Source organism: Cornus florida, unplaced genomic scaffold, assembly GCF_030987335.1.
Source record: "Cornus florida cultivar Cherokee Brave unplaced genomic scaffold, ASM3098733v1 CherokeeBrave_3.0.0_Hap2_Chr03, whole genome shotgun sequence".
In the NCBI taxonomy this organism is placed as follows: Eukaryota; Viridiplantae; Streptophyta; class Magnoliopsida; order Cornales; family Cornaceae; genus Cornus; species Cornus florida.
The window spans coordinates 37355334-37374310 of NW_026775573.1; the positions used below are offsets into that span (position 1 = coordinate 37355334).

Here is an 18977-nt window from a genome sequence, read left to right on the forward strand (position 1 = left end):
AACATGAATTTGCAGCCCTAGGTTTCTTCACCATTACCATAGGAGGAGTCGATGGTTGGAACATATCTGATTTGAATTCCAAATCAACAAAGAAAAACCAGAGATTTTTGAATGTCGTCGGTGTTGTAATTGTCAAATGAGAGAGAAGCGATATGAGAAAGCCATGTTTTAGGACCGACTTAAATCAAATGGGATTTCGAAGGCAAATGCAAAAGGATATACACCACCAGGTCCTGAATGTCACATATAATTTCGGTGCCAGAGGAAATTTGCCCAAAAGTTTGCGAATTCCGGTGACAACTTTTTATTCAATTTCTTCTCTCTTTGGATTAGGATCTCTTTGGGTGGATTATGATTATGGAATGTTGTGCGTTAAAATTGGGAAGGGAGTATGAGTAAGAGAACTTACCATTCGTGATTATTATTACGCGCACTACCAAGTTAGTATTCTACCTTGGTCGGGTTTCAAGTCGTTAGATAGAAGTCGTCAAATTTATCATTTTTCTAAATAAGATGGTAATTAATATTAATTTTAGAAAAAGGATACGTGCTGAAACTTTTTGATAAATTTGTTTTAAAATTTTGTTCTTTAGTGGTTGAAAATTGGCACACAAATGATGTGTCAGAGGTTTGAACCCTGTATCAGGACTTTTAACAATGGTTTTTTACAATTTTAATAGAATATCAGCAATTAGTTTTTATTTTTTATTTTTTAAAAGGTATAATTAAGTCACAGTTAGCTGGTGCAGGAGCAGAAGTACTAAAGCTACAAAATTTAAGTCATACACGAGAACAAAAGCGAAAGCATGCGCGAGAGTGGAAGCACGTGGAGCATGGGAGTGGCACCCTGATTTACAAAAATATTGACTTATGGTACAATTATCATATGTTATCTACTCCTTGTTGGAACAATTTTTTCCTTTTCATTTCGGTTGTCCGTCCTCTCTTGGTAGGACTACAAAACTTTATCTCTCTAGAGAGCTTCAAACTCATTAATCAAACTAATGGCAGTTTTCACCACTTTCTCAAAAACATCCTCATTCCTCAACGGACCCTCCCTCTCTTCCACCCGAAATGTATGAGCAATGTCCCTAAAAGCACAATCTACGGCGGACCAAGGCCGAAGAACCTTAACCAGAGAGGGACCCTAACCAATTTTTGGCAAAAGCACCGTAGGGGCGAGCCTATAACCGTCGTGACAGCGTATGACTACCTGTTCCAGTCCATCTTGACAATGCCAGAATCGATGTGTGCCTCATAGGTGACTCTTCTTCCATGGTGGTCCACATCCATGACACCACCTAACGTGGGCGAGAATTATGCATAGTTCAACAAGCAGTTCAATAAGTTCTTTTTCTACAAACCAATAGGGTTTTTTTGGGTAAAAACGATGCATTGAGAAAAACCCACAAGCTGTCATGCTAGCTTTCAATTGAAAACCTTTGTTTAGGGCTCCCAAATCGCGTTTTATTGTGTTGTAGGAGGCCTGCCAATTGTTTCAAAATTTTTATTCAAGGCCTTAGAAGTCCGAATGCTCTGAGATTTTATATTTAGTAGTTTTACTTGATTAGGTTTCTTTCTCTATTTTTTCGAATTTTTTAGAGAGAATTTATTTTTATCCTTAGTTTCCTTCTAGTGTTAGGTTTACTCTATTATAAATATTAATATATTGCAAGAGCAGAATTTAACCTTTTTTCAATAATATTTCAAAATTTTTTAAGAATTTATCTCTTGTTTTGTGGATTCAAAACACCATACTTTGTGGATTCAAAGTAACCCATTCCTTGTGAATGTCTAATCGCTCCCGCTTATGTCAGTTGGTATCAAAGCCTTGTCTTTTCCTGGTCTGATGGCAACTAATCATTTTCGTAGCACCCACTTTGTCGACAAAGATTGTAGAGTGAAGGCCCCTTGGGCAGCCATGCATACTCAAGATCGGTTCATAGCAATTGGTTTTGGAATTTGTGGCAACCAGGTTCATGGTTCAGTTCTTGTTCGCGCTGATGATGTGTCTCGCAGCCAATCGAGCAGGGATTATGTTCCTATTTATTGACGTAGGCCTCCAACCTACGCGGATTATTTCGATGATTTTTCCGATGATGAGGAGTTCATATTATGTGATCGAGGTAGACGCCCTAGCAATCGTGAATTTCAGGTAAAACTTTATCTACTTACTTTCAATGGAAGTTTTATTATTGAAGATGTCATGGATTGGATTGAAGAACTTGAAATTTTTTTTTGAATATTTTAATGTACCTGAAAATAAGCTAGTTCCACTTGTTACCTTCAAGCTTAAAGGATCGGCTTTAATTTGGTGGGAACAAACAGTTCCATAGAAAGAGGGAAGGATCACATCCTGTTTGGTCGTGGTACAAGATGAAACGGATGTTCGTGGCTAAATTTCTACCATCTAAGTATGAGGAGTTAATGTTTCAAAAATACCAAAATTTTGGAAAGATAGTCCATGTGTCAAAAAGTCTACAGAGAAAATTTACAAGAAAGATTGTGACATCAATAATAATAATTTTATTGAGGCAACGACTGACATTATTGAGATTGATCAAAAGAATTTTTTTATTGATTCACCTATTGTAGTTGAAGAAGATGAACTCAAAGATTTGAAAACATTAATTCATTTGCAAGAGTTGGTTGATGCAGGGAAGCACTTTAGCACAACAAAAGAAGAAGATGGTGACACAAAGTTCAATGTTAGAATTGAGCAACAAGAATTAATTGATGATCAGTCGGTTAATAATTTTTCCAAATGAAATGTCCAAGATGGTATAGGAGAATTCGGGCTTTAAATTGGTGAAGTATCATTATTTGAGTAGATTGTTAATTAGGAATTATTTATTCGGGAATGTGTCGATGAAAATACTTGGGTGTTGTGCTTTGGAGATTCTCATGGAAGTGAACAATATGATTTTGTGGCACGCAATAATTCATTTTATTCACAGCCAAACTCGAGGACGAGTTCTTTTGAAGTAAAGGGGACTGATTTAGGATAGAATTCTACACAGTTTGACAAGTAGTTCAACAAGTCCGTTTAATTTTGACAAACCAATAGTGTTTCTTTGGGTGGAAACGAGCATTGAGGAAAACCATTGTGGGCCATGCTGGCTTTCGGCTGAAAACCTTCGTTTAGGGCTCTGAAATCATGTTTTATTGTGTTGTAGGAGGCTGTTGATTATTTCAGGATTTTTGTTCGAGGCTTTAACGAAGTCCGAATGTTCTGAGATTTTATATTTAGTAGTTTTACTTTATTCGGTTTCTTTCTCTATTTTTTAGGATTCTTTAGAGAGAATTTATTTTTATCCTTCTTTCTAGGATTAGTTTCCTTATAGGATTATATTTTAGTTTCCTTCTAATGTTAGGTTAGCCTTTTATCAATAATATTTCAGAATTCTTTAAGAATTTATCTCTTGTTTTGTGGATTCAAAACAGCTTGCTTATGTCACCACCTTGCCCATAACATTAGATGAGATGCTCGTGCATTGTCGCGTGGTGGCTTGCGGTGCCAGGAGGCCTCTACTTGTTGGGGACCTTCCATTCGGAACATACGTGTCGAGCGCTCATCAGGTAATGCTTAATTGTGTTTGTTTGATTAGAAAATGGAGGGATGGTAAAAAGAAATATAATTTGTGTTTGGGCATTGTTTGTGAAAAATGAAAAAACTCGCCCCTATAAACAAAACAAGCAAATGTGGACTATTTTCTGTATATTGGTTTTAAAAGTGGAACTTGCATTTACTTTTGCTGACTAGAATTGTAGGTATGAAATGCAGGCCAAAGGCTTGGTTTGGTTCAACTGTTTTTTTTTTTTTTTTTTTTTTTTTTTTCGTATTTTAAAAAACTGAAAAGCAAAACTAATTTTTTTTTAAAATAATCTATTTCTACAGAATTCATAATTATCTGGAAACAATTTTTGTTTTCTAAGTTTTAGAGAATTGAGCCACGCTGGATGTAAATAAATTATAGTGCATTTTGGAATTTAAAATTGGTTTCGAAAATGAAATTTGATTTGATGTTTTGCTCAAAAAAGAAAGGATAGTAAATGGTGTTTGTTCTTTAGTTATCTTGGTCTCAAAAAAACATTTTGAAGCAAAAAAAAGCTATTTTCTTTTAGTTATCTTGGTCTTAAATAACGGTAATTCATACTTTTTAGATGTTTGTTCTCCTTTTCTACATTTTATTGGCAACTAAATGGAGCATTGTTGAATTGTTTGAATGACGTGTATTTTGGTGTCGAAATTGGGCTTGAAGGTGTCATGGTTGGTGATGTTGCAGTTTTGATTATGTGCAGGCGGTTGATACAACAGTTAGGGTTTTGAAGGAAGGAGGAATGAATGCGATTAAATTGGAAGGAGGCTCTCCTTCTAGAATTGCAGCAACAAAAGCTATTGTTGAGGCTGGAATTGCAGTTATGGGGCATGTTGGACTTACTCCTCAGGCCATTAGTGCTCTTGGAGCGTTCAGGCCTCAAGGGAGAAATGTCGCCAGTGCTGTCCAGGTCTCTCTTCACAAAAATCCGGACTTACCCGATAGGTGTGACTTGTAGGTTGTTGCATTTATTCGGGGGTTTACCTAAAAGCTACAGGCCCTAGGGTTCACACGTCATTAAAAAAAAAAAACAGTACTCATGAACCCTCTGTGTTTTTAATATGATTATGTTAAACTAGATTTCTTTTTGCAGGTTGTGGAAGCTGCCCTAGCCTTACAGGAAGCTGGGTGTTTTTCTGTCATTCTGGAATGTGTCCCTGCACCTGTGGCTGCAGCTGCAACATCTGCTCTTCAAATTCCCACAATTGGTGTTGGAGCTGGGCCTTTCTACAGTGGGCAGGTTAGGTGTTTTATTTTGCAATTACTGATTTTGTGATGTCATATCCTCCAGTTCTTTGGGTTTTATCTTTGGAAGGGATTTAATTATCCAATTTGTGCATCGTGACATTTTGCTAAACAAATTATAAATTCTACAATTTTTTTTTTTTTTTTTTTGGTCAGTCAAATTATATAATTCTACATCTAAATGCCATGCTGCTATTTAAATTGAATGCCTCATTTTAAAAATATCCTTTTTAATTTTCAATATTTCTTTTCTCAAGTATAAACTACTGTGCGGCCTTCTTTTGATTCAGGGTTATAGTGATGTTTGAACTCATCAAGACCATATTAACAAATTAACAAGAAGCTACTACAAAAACTTAGGCTATCAGAAAGGGTGTAACTTTAATATTTAAATCCTTCAACAATCTCTATATATGTTGTGCTTCTAGGGTGTAGGATGGTTTTATTGATTGTTTCTCTCATTTAATATTTTTTAATAATTACGTTTCTTATTTATTTTATATATTTTTGGGGATAATTTTTAGAAAAAATTAGTATTTTGAGCAACCAATAGGTTTCTTATGTTATTAGGGTTTTTTTATGTTTGCAGTTTCCTTGATGTTTGGGTTTCTTCATTATAAAAACATGTACTCAAGGCAATTCACTTTTATTAGAAAAAGAGGATGATTAACTGAATTTCTGATATAGCTGATTAGACTTTCTGTATTGAGAACTTCCATTTGTTTTTGCAGGCCTTGGTTTACCATGATATACTGGGAATGTTGCAGCATCCACATCATGCCAAGGTTAATTCCACTAATGCTAGTTTTCCACTCTGGCTTGATGATCTTCACTTTTTTTTTTTTTTTGGCTAATCGGAGTGCTCGGGGCTTTGCTCCGACTAATTCACAAGACCTGTGCAAAGTGACCCCTCCACACGCATCTGGTAAAGCATGGATAATGTCCGCGGTCTTAACCCATAAAGGAATTGATTGCACTCGGGAGGATTCGAACTCGAGACTCAATGAGTCCCAGGGCTTCACCATTGGAGCCAACCCCTTGGGGTTTCTTCACTTCTTTTATGGACTGGTTTCTTCACCTTTTGCATGTTACCCCCAAGTTCGTCAACCAGTATGCACATGTTGGAGAAGTCATCAACAAAGCTCTTTTGGAGTACAAGGAAGATGTGACAAATGGTTCATTCCCTGGTCCTATCCAGAGCCCGTATAAAATTAATGCTGCCAATGTTAATAGTTTCTTGAACGAGTTACAAAAGCTGGGATTGGACAAGGCAGCCTCTGCAGCTGCTGCTGCAGCAGCTGATAATATTTAGATGGCTGAATCATCTAATGGAGGAAGAACAACAGGTGACTAAACATGGGCATTAGTGAAATTAACCTTGGCGTGAAGATCATGATCAAATTGAGCAATTGCTCTTGTTGTTGAGTGTTTTTTTTTTTTTTTTTTTTTCTCCCTCCCAGCAGTGGAGGCCAAGGCTCAGTCATTGAAAGTAGGCCTGACAAGCTCACTTTCTTCATGCCTTTCAGATTCCTTTTATAAAATACAAGAGTATCATAAAAAAGAAGGCGATGTTTGCAGTCCCCTTTTCTACTTCACATTCAAATCTTTTAAATAAAAAAAAATAAAAAAAAAAAAAAATAATAAAAAAATTGATACTTCTAATCCTAATTTAATAAGTAATTGATTATTTTTTTTTTCAAATACCATAAATATCCTTTCAATATGGAACGATCCTCTCCCTTGCTTGCTGTTTATTATTATTTTTTTTTTGGCTCTTCCAGCCTCTCTCAACTCTCTTTCTTTACTTTGTGTCTACAATCTCTTCTTTCTCTTTCTTCTTAGATTTTGATATTGATATTTGTAAGTAATAATGAAAAATCTTACAAATGAAGAAATTGTTGAATTTAACGAACTATTTGATCCTGTTGGCACACGAAGCATTGAAAAATTATCAAAATTTCATTAGTTATTCAATTCTTAATGCTTCATGAGGATGTCTACACTCCCCTTTTCTACTTCGCATTCCAACCTTTATAAAAAAAATACATGACATATGATCCATTCAATTTGGTTAATCCGAATATATGTGGGTTCTAGAAGATTTTATTATTCTAAAGCAAAACACACAACCAGACCAAAGCCTAATAAGCCCAAGCCCAAGCCCAAACAGAATTATATTTAATAAAAAATAATATCTTTTGATGAGCCCGCAATCAAGCTTGCCTAAATTCTCCCCTCTTGAAGCATGGGTGCCCTAAGGGCGCAATTCAAAAGGGTAAAACTAGATATCTATATATATAAACTCAACTAGTTTTCTTCCATCTTTCTTCGTTAGTGAGACAATCATTCCCACAAACCCAGTTTCACCTCTATTCACCTGGAACTTTTTTGAAAAAATAAATATACTACGTTGTCGAAACATCACTAATTTCCAACCAATAGAACGAGACTTGGATGCATTTAAAGGATTTCTAGCTTGAATTTTGAGACAAACGGAAAAGCAACACTCATGGCTGACACATTTAATTACGTGACATTTCTTAATTGACGCATACTACCTAATAATTAGGTCCAAAAGTTACGATCTTTTACCCGTGTTCTTCTGAGTGAACCGAAAATGAGTTGTGGCTTTCAGGTGGTCAGAACGTTAGTAATGATGACATATGAGTGGTATATAGGACCTCACTTATTGGAATTGGGTCTGTCGGTAAAGGTTATAAATACGTGGGAATGAAAGAAGATTATTACATATATTTGTATCTATGCGTTTAGTCTAGTGGTACTACCACTGCACTCAAAATATCAAACCACTATTTTGATCAATCCAAATTCATATGAGTAATGATAGAAAAATCAAATGCTTACCCCAAATGTGCAGTGAACTTGAAGAGCTTGCCTAAGCCATCATGTTAAAATGTTGTTCACGTTATAAAAAGCCTTAGAAAAAAAAAAGGGAAAAAAAAATCTCCCAAATTGAAGTGAGGGAGAGAGCTTCCATGTCTGCAAATCATCTCTTGAAATTATAATTAGGGTTTCAATCAATAAAGTACACTGCTAGGGTTTTGAAATTATAAAATCAATAGACTTACCAAGAGTCCCATGCTTCAGAAAGAGAAGACTTCGAAGAAGGACAGTGACCATGATTGAGATCGTGATATTGAATCTATTTTATTTTTGCCAACAAAATGATTTATACATTGGAGCTATGTCATTTTTGGACTTGGCTGACCTATTTGTTGATGGGTACATGCTTAGACTAAGGAATGACAAAATAAAAATGAGATACTTTTACTCACAATACAATTTACTTGATTTGATGTGATAATTAATAATTGTTATAATTTTTTATTTTTTATTTTTTATTTTTTTGAAAAGTTGACAAAAGTTTTTATTAGATTCTATCTAGGATAACTTTAACCTGTAACCGTACTCCAAACAAAAATAGAATTTTTTTAATTATTGATGTCCATTATGAAACTATTTTCAACATAATTATAAAAACTACATTGTATTAATGTAAGCAAAATTACAATGTAAGAAAAATTTCTTGCATAATTGGTATTTGCTGTATCCCAAAATTCTTGTTTATCTTTTTATTTTGGGATGTCCAAAAATGCATGCTTCATATAAAAAATGAATGTATTATTTTTTTGGATAATGATCCTCTGTGGCCCTATCATGTGGTGAAGATTGAATCACTAGATGGACCCATTTCAACTCTCATCAAGTGAGATATAATCTCCACACTTGTTGGAGGCAGCAGAAAGGATCCAAGTCCATTTATGTATAATACATTCAAAGTATCATTTTGACTTTAACTTGATTAAACAAATAAGTACACTAAGTGTATACTACTCCTTTGCCTATTAAAAACCTAGGATTTTTAATACACGACAAGAATTTTGGGATGCATGAGTAATAAAGAGGGACCTTGCTATCAACGGGGTAGTGGCCTAGCAGTATTAGCTTTTTACTTTCTAAAAGGAGGTTAGGGGTTCAATTCTGAGAAGAGACAAATGTGTGTGAATACCAACTAAAAAAAAAAATAAGGAACAACCTTGCTCAAAGAGAGAGACTTCTTGCACCTTTAATACTTCATTATCTGTGCCTACACCTTTAATATTTCATTACGTGTGCCATCAATCAATTGAGTCCAATCACTATATGTCATTATTTAATAAATTTGTAATATTATGTTATCATTACAACCATTAAAATTTAAATTTTCTTTTGTTCAAACTGATAAAACAAAACCTGAGTCTGGTATGATTCACATCAATGCATTTTGTGATTTAGCAACCTATCACCCGAGAGAGCAACTTGTCACCTAGATTAACCACGTGACGGCCCACTCTAAGGGCAGCCGGTGTAATGCTAGCAATACCGGCTAGCAAGGCTTTGTTGGATTGCTAGCCACGTCAGCAATTGTGCTGATGTGGCTAGCAACAGTATATTGTTATCTTTTAGTCACAGTATGGGTTAATTGATATATATTATTTTATTATTTTTTTTTGTATTTTTTTAATACATATAATATTTTGAGTAAAAAAAATTTAAAACATATTTATTTTTTTGTTTGCTTGTATTTTTTAAAACGGCTACTTTTTCAACCACTTGAAATTTTTTTTATTATATATTTGAATAGAATACTTCTTTTAATACATTTAAATTAATATATTTTCTCATAATTAAATAAATAAAAAATACATTACGTATTTTTTCACAATTACATAAATAAAATAAATAAAAAGACATTACACATTTTCTCACAATTACATAAATAAAATAAAATAAAAGACATTATATATTTTCTCACACTTAAATAAATAAAATAAAAAGACATTGCATATTTTCTCACAAATATAAATAAATTACATATGACCACCACCTTCATTTAGTTTATTTAAGATTTGATTTTGTGGTTGAATGATCCATGCCTTTGATACTTTTGTTGGAGCCTTCGATGAATCTTGACGCATTATATCTCTTTCAAATTCTATTTCAGCCATCATTTCTCTTGTTTTTATTTCTAACTGTTTAGTCCGTTCTTTCTCCAAATTTGATTCCATCTCCAGCTGCTTAGTCCGTTGTTTCTCCATGGAAAGTTGAAGTCTCATTCGCTCTCCTTCCACACTTGCTTCACCAAACATGACGCCTTGTGCTGTTACAGCTTCCAATTGTTTAAGAATACTTGCTTCAAGATATGGCGTTTTCTTTTTACGAATCTTCCTTGCTTTTTGTCCCTCGGGACGTGACATATTCGAACCTTCGGTATCGACTGGTGTATCATCATCACCAAGATTTACTGACCCTGGAGTTGATACTGTAGGAGTTAATGAACCTGGTGTTGTTGGAGTCAATTCAAACCAATTTCTTGGCTCATTAATATCAAGATCAACACCTCTTTTCATTGGTCATGTAGTTAGATTTTCGTTAACGTTGCAATGCATCTGCCATTTTTCCGAATCCCGAAGAACATTCCAATAATGATCGTGTTTAATTTTTTTTTTTTTTCCTGTTGAAGTTTATATAGTTCTCTAACAATATTCATTTATAAAAAATAAATAATCATTGAAATTAATAAGTTGGATTAAAATTAATAATAATAAAATAGTGTACAAATTAAAAAATTACCATATCATACTCGTTGTAACCACTAATTGGATTGTCGTGGACATTTTTGTAGTATCCTAAAAATTTGTTTACATCACGTTGAAAGTTTAAAAAATAGTTCATCAGAGCACCGTGGGATCTTTCTTCCATTATCTTGTCTCCCAATTGCCTAACCTAATGAGCATGAATTCGTTGCCACAATGTACCCATACTTTGATTTGTACCCGTCACTGGATCTTCACCAGTCATGATCTATGCTTTGCACAATGCTATATCTTCTTCTTCGGACCAATTCCCACTCTTTTTCTTTGAGGGTGGCTGTGATTGAGAAGGTTGAGAAGAATTTTGGAATTGAGGTGTGTATGGGGGTTGTTGAGATGGATTTTGGAATTGAGATGTGTAAGGGTGACAAAATGGATTTTGAAATTGAGGTGTGTATTCTGAATAAATTTGGTTTTGGAATTATGACTGAGATGTATATTCAAAATGGATTGGATCTTGAGAGTGCCACCCTGAATTGAATTGAGATGGTATTTTAAAGTTTCCATATTAGTTAAAATGAGGGTTGTTGAATGGAGGTTGCTGATCCATTGAATGTCAAAGGATGATGATTTAGTGAAATGAGTGTTGAAGGATGAGAGAAATGAGTGTTGAAAGATGAGAGAAATGAGTAAAATGAGTGTCATATTTATAGAGATTGTTGTATATCCAACGGCTATATTCCCAATAGCTATATTCCCAATGGCTATATAAACCACTAATTTACTCTTTTCTAATTGCTCAAGTCCATTTTCTCTTCCTTCATTCCTCAAGTCCATTTTTCTCTTATTTGATTCCTCTACCACTTTTTCTCTTCTCTGAATTCTCAACTTTTATATAAGAAAAAAAATGGCTTCATCATCACAATCTTTTCAAATCTCAGAATCTGATTCTTCAGAAAATTCGTCAGATTCTGATCGGGAGACGGTTAAGGATCAAAACGATTCTGGGTATTTTTATGCCTGAGAATTTAAAAGCATTATTTAAACCAAAGAAGATATGATATATTAAACGTGATTGGGAGGATGCAACACAACAACTCTGGAAAAATTACTTCGCTGAAAATCCTGTGTTTCCACCTGAATACTTTCATAGACGGTTCCGAATGCGACGACAGTTGTTTCTTCGCATTTTGAACGATATTACAACTCATGACAACTTTTTCAAATAAAAGCCCAATGCTACTGGTCGTATGGGGTGCACCCTTATACAGAAGATGACAGGAGCAATACATATACTTGCCTATGGAATTTCAACGGATCTTTGTGATGAGTACATAAAGGTTGGAGAGCGCACTGCGATCGAAAGCTTAAAGAGATTTTGTGATGCTGTAATTGCATTGTATTCCCCCTACACTCGCCAAACAAAAGCGACATTGCACGTTTACTTCAAGAAGGGGAAGAAAGAGGATTCCCAGGTATGCTTGGGAATGGAAGAATTGCCCTAAAAGGTGGCATGGCACACACAAGGGGAGAGGTCGTAAGCCTACCCTTATATTGGAGGCGGTTGCATCAAAAAATCTATGGATCTGGCATGCTTTCTTTGGTATGGCTTGTTCACACAATGACGTGAATGTCTTAGATCATTCCTCAGTATTCAATCGTATCATTAATGATATAATGCCTCCAGTTAATTACGAGGTGAATGGACATCACCATACGTTGGGGTATTACCTATCTGATGGTATATATCCTAAGTAGGCAACTTGGATTCAAACCATCCCGCACCCAACTATTGGAAAAGAGAAATTGTTTGCTCAAAGATAAGAAGCCGTTAGGAAGGATGTTGAACGGGCATTTGGTGTGTTGTAGATAACGTGGGTTATAACACATGGACCAGTATATTATTGGAAGAAAGAAGACCTGAGCAAGATAATGAGAACGTGCATCATATTGCACAACATGATCATAGAAGATGAGGGTGACACTAATATTTTGGAATGGACACCTCCAACAGATGAGTCGGTCTACAATCGAGACCGATCATTTTTGGCAGCACACATCTCCACTCGCCTCAGCAGGATTCGCAATGTAGAAAATAATGGAGATCTTAGGAGAGATCTTATGGAGCATTTGTAGAATAAATTTGGTAATGAAGAGGTTTAACGATAATATTGAGTAAAATGTATTTCTTCATATTGTATGTTTGTGATGAATAAAATATTACTTTATAATTTTTTTTTTCTTATATATTTGTTGACAAATTTTAAAAAATAAAAAAAAAAATCATAAAAAAAATTTTTACAATAAAATTAAATTACATATAAAAGGAAATAGTAAAGAAAAAAAAAAAAAAAAAAAAACCATTTCTAACAATATGATTTTTTTAATAAAAAATTCATATATATTTGTTGACAAATTTTTTTTAAAATTTTTTTAGAAGATTAAGAAATAGAAATCATAAATATTTATTTCAAAATAAAAAATAAAATAAAATAATCAAAATCATAAATATTTTTTTTACAATAAAAATAAATTACATATAAAAAGAAATAGTAAAGAAAAAAACCTAAAAAAAAAAAAAATGAAAAAGAGCCGTTGCAGCAGTTGTGGGCCTTGTTTGGCTCGCAATAGCATTGTTACCTATTGCGATGTCCTTTGCTATTCTTCTCGGGGTTCCACAAATTGCTAGCCTTATACCAAAACAAACAGTAGCAATACTGGCTCCCTAACCAGCAATAAAGGCTTTTTACCGGTTACTCTAACGCTCAGTCGCTTACGATAAAGCTTCGGTCCCATAAACTAGTGGTAGACATTCCCTAGCTTGTCACGTGGTATAGTACGTCTCCCCGTGGCCTCATGTTTATTTTTTTCAAAAAGTTGAGCAACTAATATAAATATAATGTGTAATTACATGTTGGGCCTTTTCCCAAAACCCAAATGGCAACTAGTAGCAGAAGAGAGCTAAAACAAGTACATGCATACCCCGATGCAGCAGGTGTCCTGATGACAGACGCTCTACCGGTGGTTATTGCATTTTTCTTGGGTCCAATCTCATTTCATGGACCTCTAGGAAACATGCAACTGTCTCATGTTCAAGTACGGAGGCCGAGTATCGGTTTCTTGCTAAAAAAACCACTTCTGAGCTTCAATGGATTCAGTCTCTTCTTAAAGAACTTGGTATTTTTTGCCCACACCTCCTACCTTATGGTGTGACAATCTTGGAGCTACATACCTTACTGTCAGTCCTATGTACGTTTCACGCACACACCAAACATATTGAAATTGATTTTCATTTTGTGCGTGACAAAGTGGCATCTAAAAATTTAATGGTTCAGTTCATCTCTATCAAAGATCAAAAGGCCGACATCTTTACAAAGCCATTGGTCGAATCGCTTCGCTATCCTACGTGACAATATCAACATCATGGAACTTCCGCTTCGCTTGAGGGGGCCTATTAAGGCAGTAAATGATATTCCAGATAGCAGCAAGATTCAGTCTTCTCAAGATAACAAGAGCAACAATAATTCAAAACTCAAAATGTAATGCAAAGGATAAGTTTGAATAGTCTTAATTCCTATTTATTCCTATTTAACTGCTGACAAAATACTCCGTAATATGCATACATACATCATATATAGAAAGATATAGAGAGAGACAGACAGACAGAACCTGCATGCATTATCCATAGGGAAACAGTTACTGGCATGGCAGAATTTCATAAAAAGGGCTAACAGTCACCCGACTCACCCTCCACACAAGTACTGGCATCAACTAGAATCCTTTTCATCTTATTAACGAGCTCTTGCATCTGTTTCCTCGAATGCAATGGCGATGGGTACACACAGGCACAGTCCAGTTCTCCATCCCGTATCGTGTCGAAGATGGCAATAGACGGGCCCACTCCGTGAACCGAAGCGCACCCAAGGTAGTCCTCCAGTCCGATCTCTCGCAGCGACTTGTTAGAATGGTCGATCACAGAGTCCTCAAACACAGAAATGAAGGAAGTCCTCAGGGATGATGATGGAGTCAAACCAGGGTTGTCAATTGCCTTGCACATGAGAAAATTGAGGTCTGCCATGTCTGAGAAATGTTTGTTGTTGTTCTTAGCATCCGCAAAGGCTGTGTAGGTTCTCTTTGCCAGCTCCCAGAAATTTTCACCTCCTCGTATGCCATGTGTGTTTACGATGGCAGAATGGTAAAACCCTGAATTTGTTTTAGGGTCACCATGTTCAGTGCACCAAGTAAACATGCAGAATAATATCACATACAAAATAAAATGTCTGTTTTGGATTATTTCATCTGATTTAGTGATTTAATCAGTTTTGATTTAAAATTCGATTTGATCAAATGATATAAATTGATTATAGGCTTAAGTAATAAATCAATTTAATCATAATCAGCTCTTAAAATTGATTACTTTTTTCAAATAGGATCAATGTTTAAAGCAAATAATCTGACAATTCAAGCAATATATATGTATATATAACTCACCAAATATCATTTACAACAAGATTATTTAAGTCTAAATCAATTGTTTGTGTAACAATAAAAGCCATTTTATATTACTCTAACTAGATTATTACAAAGAGCACACCACAGAAAAGTAAACACCACATATAAAGAACACAAAGATTTAGTATGGTTCGACAGAGCTTATATCTACGGTAGAGATAAGCAAAAATCCTCACTATACTAAAAATAGGAGATTACAAGTTTCAGCCTCTTACTCTCTTTCTATGCGATTTTCAGTGTGTCTCTATCTCTCACTTCAAACCCTAACACCCTTATATATCAGGCTTCAAAGAGAGTACTAATTAGGGTCCATGACCCACGAGCAAAAAACAAATTAAAAACCAAGCTCATCCAACAAGCCACGTTGACACCAAATTCAGGCCACAACAACACAGACATAAATATTTGGCTACAAACTGAGTAGAGAAACTCTTCAAGAGCTCTTGCTCTTGCTCTGCATATCCTCCAACTTCATTCATTTATGAGAAGGCCTAAGATAACAAAGGATATGTGTTGATAAGTCTATTCAATGCACATATTTGACTTGGGTTTATCATTTTGAGGCCTAATGGGCGAACCGGAATGAGTCTCGTTGACATAATTCATTATTTGGTGCAATGACAAAAACTAGAATGAGTTGGGTTTGATGACAACTAAGAAAAGGTACTTCGGGAAATAACAATTGGGTATGTTTCTAAGCTTCCCTCCTAATAGCTTAAGTAAGCAGGGATATATATTAGATAATGGACACAGATTGGGGTTGAATTTATGCCCATTATAATATGGTTGGATTTAAACTTGACATGGTGTCAAGTAACACAAGTTATCCTCAAAGTGCCATAGCCAAGTTTGGTTGTGGTAGGAAATATTTTAAGCAGCTAACTGTTAGGGAAGTCGCTTGAGGCACCAACGGGTCAGTAGTTTAACGGTATCAGTCTCTTACTTTTTAAAAGGAGGTTAGGGTTCAAGTCTCAGCACAGATATGTGTATGTAAGTACCAACTAAAAAAAAAGAAGTCGCTTGGGGCATAGAGACTAGGGTCTTACCAAGATGGTGGCTGCTAAGAACTGGGTCAAGAATCGAACGGCAGTCGATGAGGGTCACAACTGCATACTTCTCCCACTGATCATCAGGAAGGTCTTTAGAGGATCGAGCAGCAATTAATCCGGCAGCTGCCAAGGCCCCGCATAGTCTGATCCCTCTTGACTTGCAACCCTGCAAAATTTGTACCATAAACCCTTTTTCTTTTAGTTTTTCAATGTCAGCTATAAGAATGGAACCCTTGATAGTAACCATCCATTTTAAACATCATTTTACTTGAAGCACAACATTTGAAAATGCCTTGACTAAAGCTTTATTAGCCCACATGCATGTCCACTGGTAAAGCCAATGGGGTAATTCAAGCACAAACAAAGAGTAACAATCAAGGAGGAGAAATAAGCAAGTTTGTCAAGCTCCTTTTCAAAACTGAGTTGCCGTGTACGTAATAGTAGCTTTTATCAATTGATCATTATGTACCATAAATTTATTATTATTTTCTAAAGCATAAAAATAAACCAACACCAACAACTCTACAAGTAAAGTATTTGATCAAAGGACATCATCTTCAATATCTGATCTATTGTTTCAATCATTTTAAAATGTTTTCAACAAATTTTGGGGAAAAAATAAAAACAATCTACGGATTATTATGGAAGACGCCTTTCGAAATTACTCAATTAGATGTATTAGGTGTATAGCATGTTTTTCATAGCAGAAAAATAATACTACTACATTCCTAGATTGATTGCAGGCCAGAGTCCCAAGGTAACAAATGAATATATATATATATATATATATATATATATATATATATATGATGATGATGACGACGACGACGACGACGACAACTTACAGAAATAATCCCATGAGTGTGTTGTGACGCTATCTGCAACCTGACCACCTGGGAAGCTCTTGGGGAATGGACATCTCTAAAGTCTAAATTTGACAACTTGAAAGAATTCAAAGAGTCGCCCAACATGTCCACTCCTCGTGCCCAAAAAGGCTTTTTATCTTTACCACTCGGAATATAATCCTCAATTCCCAAACTAATAACCTCCTCCTGCAGCCCACCACTGCCTGATTCCCCCTCCTCCTTCCCTCTCATCCTCAATATCAACAACTCCAACAGCTCCCTCAGCAACCACACCCCCGCCATCCGGTCACACGCCGACGTATGAAGGCGGAGCGCCACCACCCACTTCTCATCACTTAGACTGTACACGCTGGCAAAGAGCACGTCGGTGTCGTCACTACTAGTACTAGCACTATTCCTACTCCAGGTGTTTCGATTCAATTCGTGTTCGAGGATCAGGTGGAAGGGATCAGAGTCAAAGGAGTTGTCGTCGTCGTTGTCGTTAGTGGTTTGGAGGACGTGAGCCGTCGATGGAAGATCGAACCATTGGATTTGGAAGAGATCTAGAGGGCTGGTAGGTGGTGTCATGTATCTGTAGGAGAATGTGTTGCTGTAATTGGTGGTGGGGGTGTCGGTGTGGAGCTTGGACCGGAGTATAGGGTGGGTAATTTGGAGGTTGTGGAGGGCATTTTGGAGAACTGACAAGTCTGGGGTTTTTGAGAGGAGAAGACCCAGAACAGTTATGCCGGTGCCACCGGGCACGGCCTTGCACCAGCTGTACTCGGTGCCGCCGACGGGTCGGCCCTTGGGCTCCTCCACTGCCTGTGGCTCGCTGTTCTGCTGCTCAGACATACTCCTATCCATAGAAGAGCAAGAGATACTTTAAAATTGTAGTAGCAATTTGGAAAAGAAAAGATAAGAGGTAAATTGCAAGAAATCGCCGTGATGATTTGCCTTTTTTATTTTTCCCAAACATTTTTGGCATTTAGGTATTTTTATTTTATTGTCGGATTATGTTTTTTTGGTAAATGTATTTATTTTATTTAAATGGCATTTAATTATTTCATGAGGGTATGGTGGACTTTTTCCATGCAAGTGGTATGGAAGAAATTTGGTAGTGATTGGAGGGTTTTTTAGTCATTGCACAAGGTCTATTTTTCACTATCATGAGAACTTGCCACATAGGCTGGACACTTGTTCACATTTGGCTTGTGCTTAGTATAATTCTATATGCATATGTACGAGGATATGTTCTGCATAAGCCAATTTCGTGCCTTTTATTTTCCTTCCATACTCGCTCTGTTTAAACTCAATTTTGAAGGCCTTTTTGATGAGATTTTGAAGTTGGGTTGTGAATGAAAGTTATTCCCAAAATGATGAGCTTTCTTTTGGTAAAAGGGTTGTGTGTGTTTCCAAGCCTGGTTTTCAAAAAAAGAGAGGGGGGGGGGGGGGGGGGGGGGGGGGGGGGGGGGTTTCAATGAAGAAAGGGTGGTTGTGTTTTTAAAGAAATGTTCTTCATTTTCTTCATTGTTGGCGATTCAATTTCTCTCTTTTGGTGATTTGGATTGTTGGTAGCAAGGGTTTCAAGCTTCTTTTGAGGCAGGGTTGTTTAAATCTCACAGTTTTTGTCTTTGGTGAGTCAATTTTATTTATTTTATGCTGAAACTTAAATTTGACAACTAAATTGTGTTTTCTTTCCATGATAAGGTGTACACTTGAATATTGAAATTGTTGTTAAGTTCTTGTTGCTATTATGATATTAGTGTGGAAAGGAAACATGCCTAAAGGGTTTAAGTTTAATGTGAATACAACCAAAACTTAATGTGATGATGTTGAGTTGATTTTGCTAATGAGCATGCAATAATTTATAGAAATAGAATTGATAATATTCATTGTGTATGGACAGAGATTGAATTCTTGATTTTAAAATGTTGTACATTGTATCATTATAAATGTACGTTCATCTCGCATGGTTTGGGGATGAATTTGGGACAGAAAGGAAAGTAGAGACATCTCATTAGACGGTTGTTGATAAAAGAAGTAGAAATGAATAATTTGAGAGTCGGATGATGGGAATTACATCGTGTCTAGGTCGTTAATGGATCTAGAGAAGACGTAGGGATATACCATGCG

At 35.8% G+C, this 18977-nt stretch overlaps 2 protein-coding genes and 1 pseudogene across 2 annotated transcripts; 2 read left to right on the forward strand and 1 right to left on the reverse strand.

Moving 5' to 3' along the window:
* Positions 1-1078: 1078 nt before the first annotated feature.
* On the forward strand, positions 1079-6768 carry LOC132298743 (3-methyl-2-oxobutanoate hydroxymethyltransferase 1, mitochondrial-like; annotated as a pseudogene).
* A 4920-nt stretch (positions 6769-11688) lies between these two features.
* LOC132301455 (uncharacterized) lies at positions 11689-12574 on the forward strand. Its single transcript, XM_059798705.1, has 2 exons — positions 11689-11913; positions 12308-12574. Exons 1-2 carry the CDS (start codon positions 11689-11691, stop codon positions 12572-12574), a joined length of 492 nt encoding a protein of 163 aa, XP_059654688.1.
* A 1385-nt stretch (positions 12575-13959) lies between these two features.
* LOC132300293 (uncharacterized) lies at positions 13960-17796 on the reverse strand. The gene is made up of 3 exons (XM_059797316.1): positions 16845-17796; positions 15997-16165; positions 13960-14641 (listed from the first exon to the last, which is right to left on the reverse strand). Exons 1-3 carry the CDS (start codon positions 17706-17708, stop codon positions 14166-14168), a joined length of 1509 nt encoding a protein of 502 aa, XP_059653299.1. The 5' UTR covers positions 17709-17796; the 3' UTR covers positions 13960-14165.
* Positions 17797-18977: the final 1181 nt, after the last annotated feature.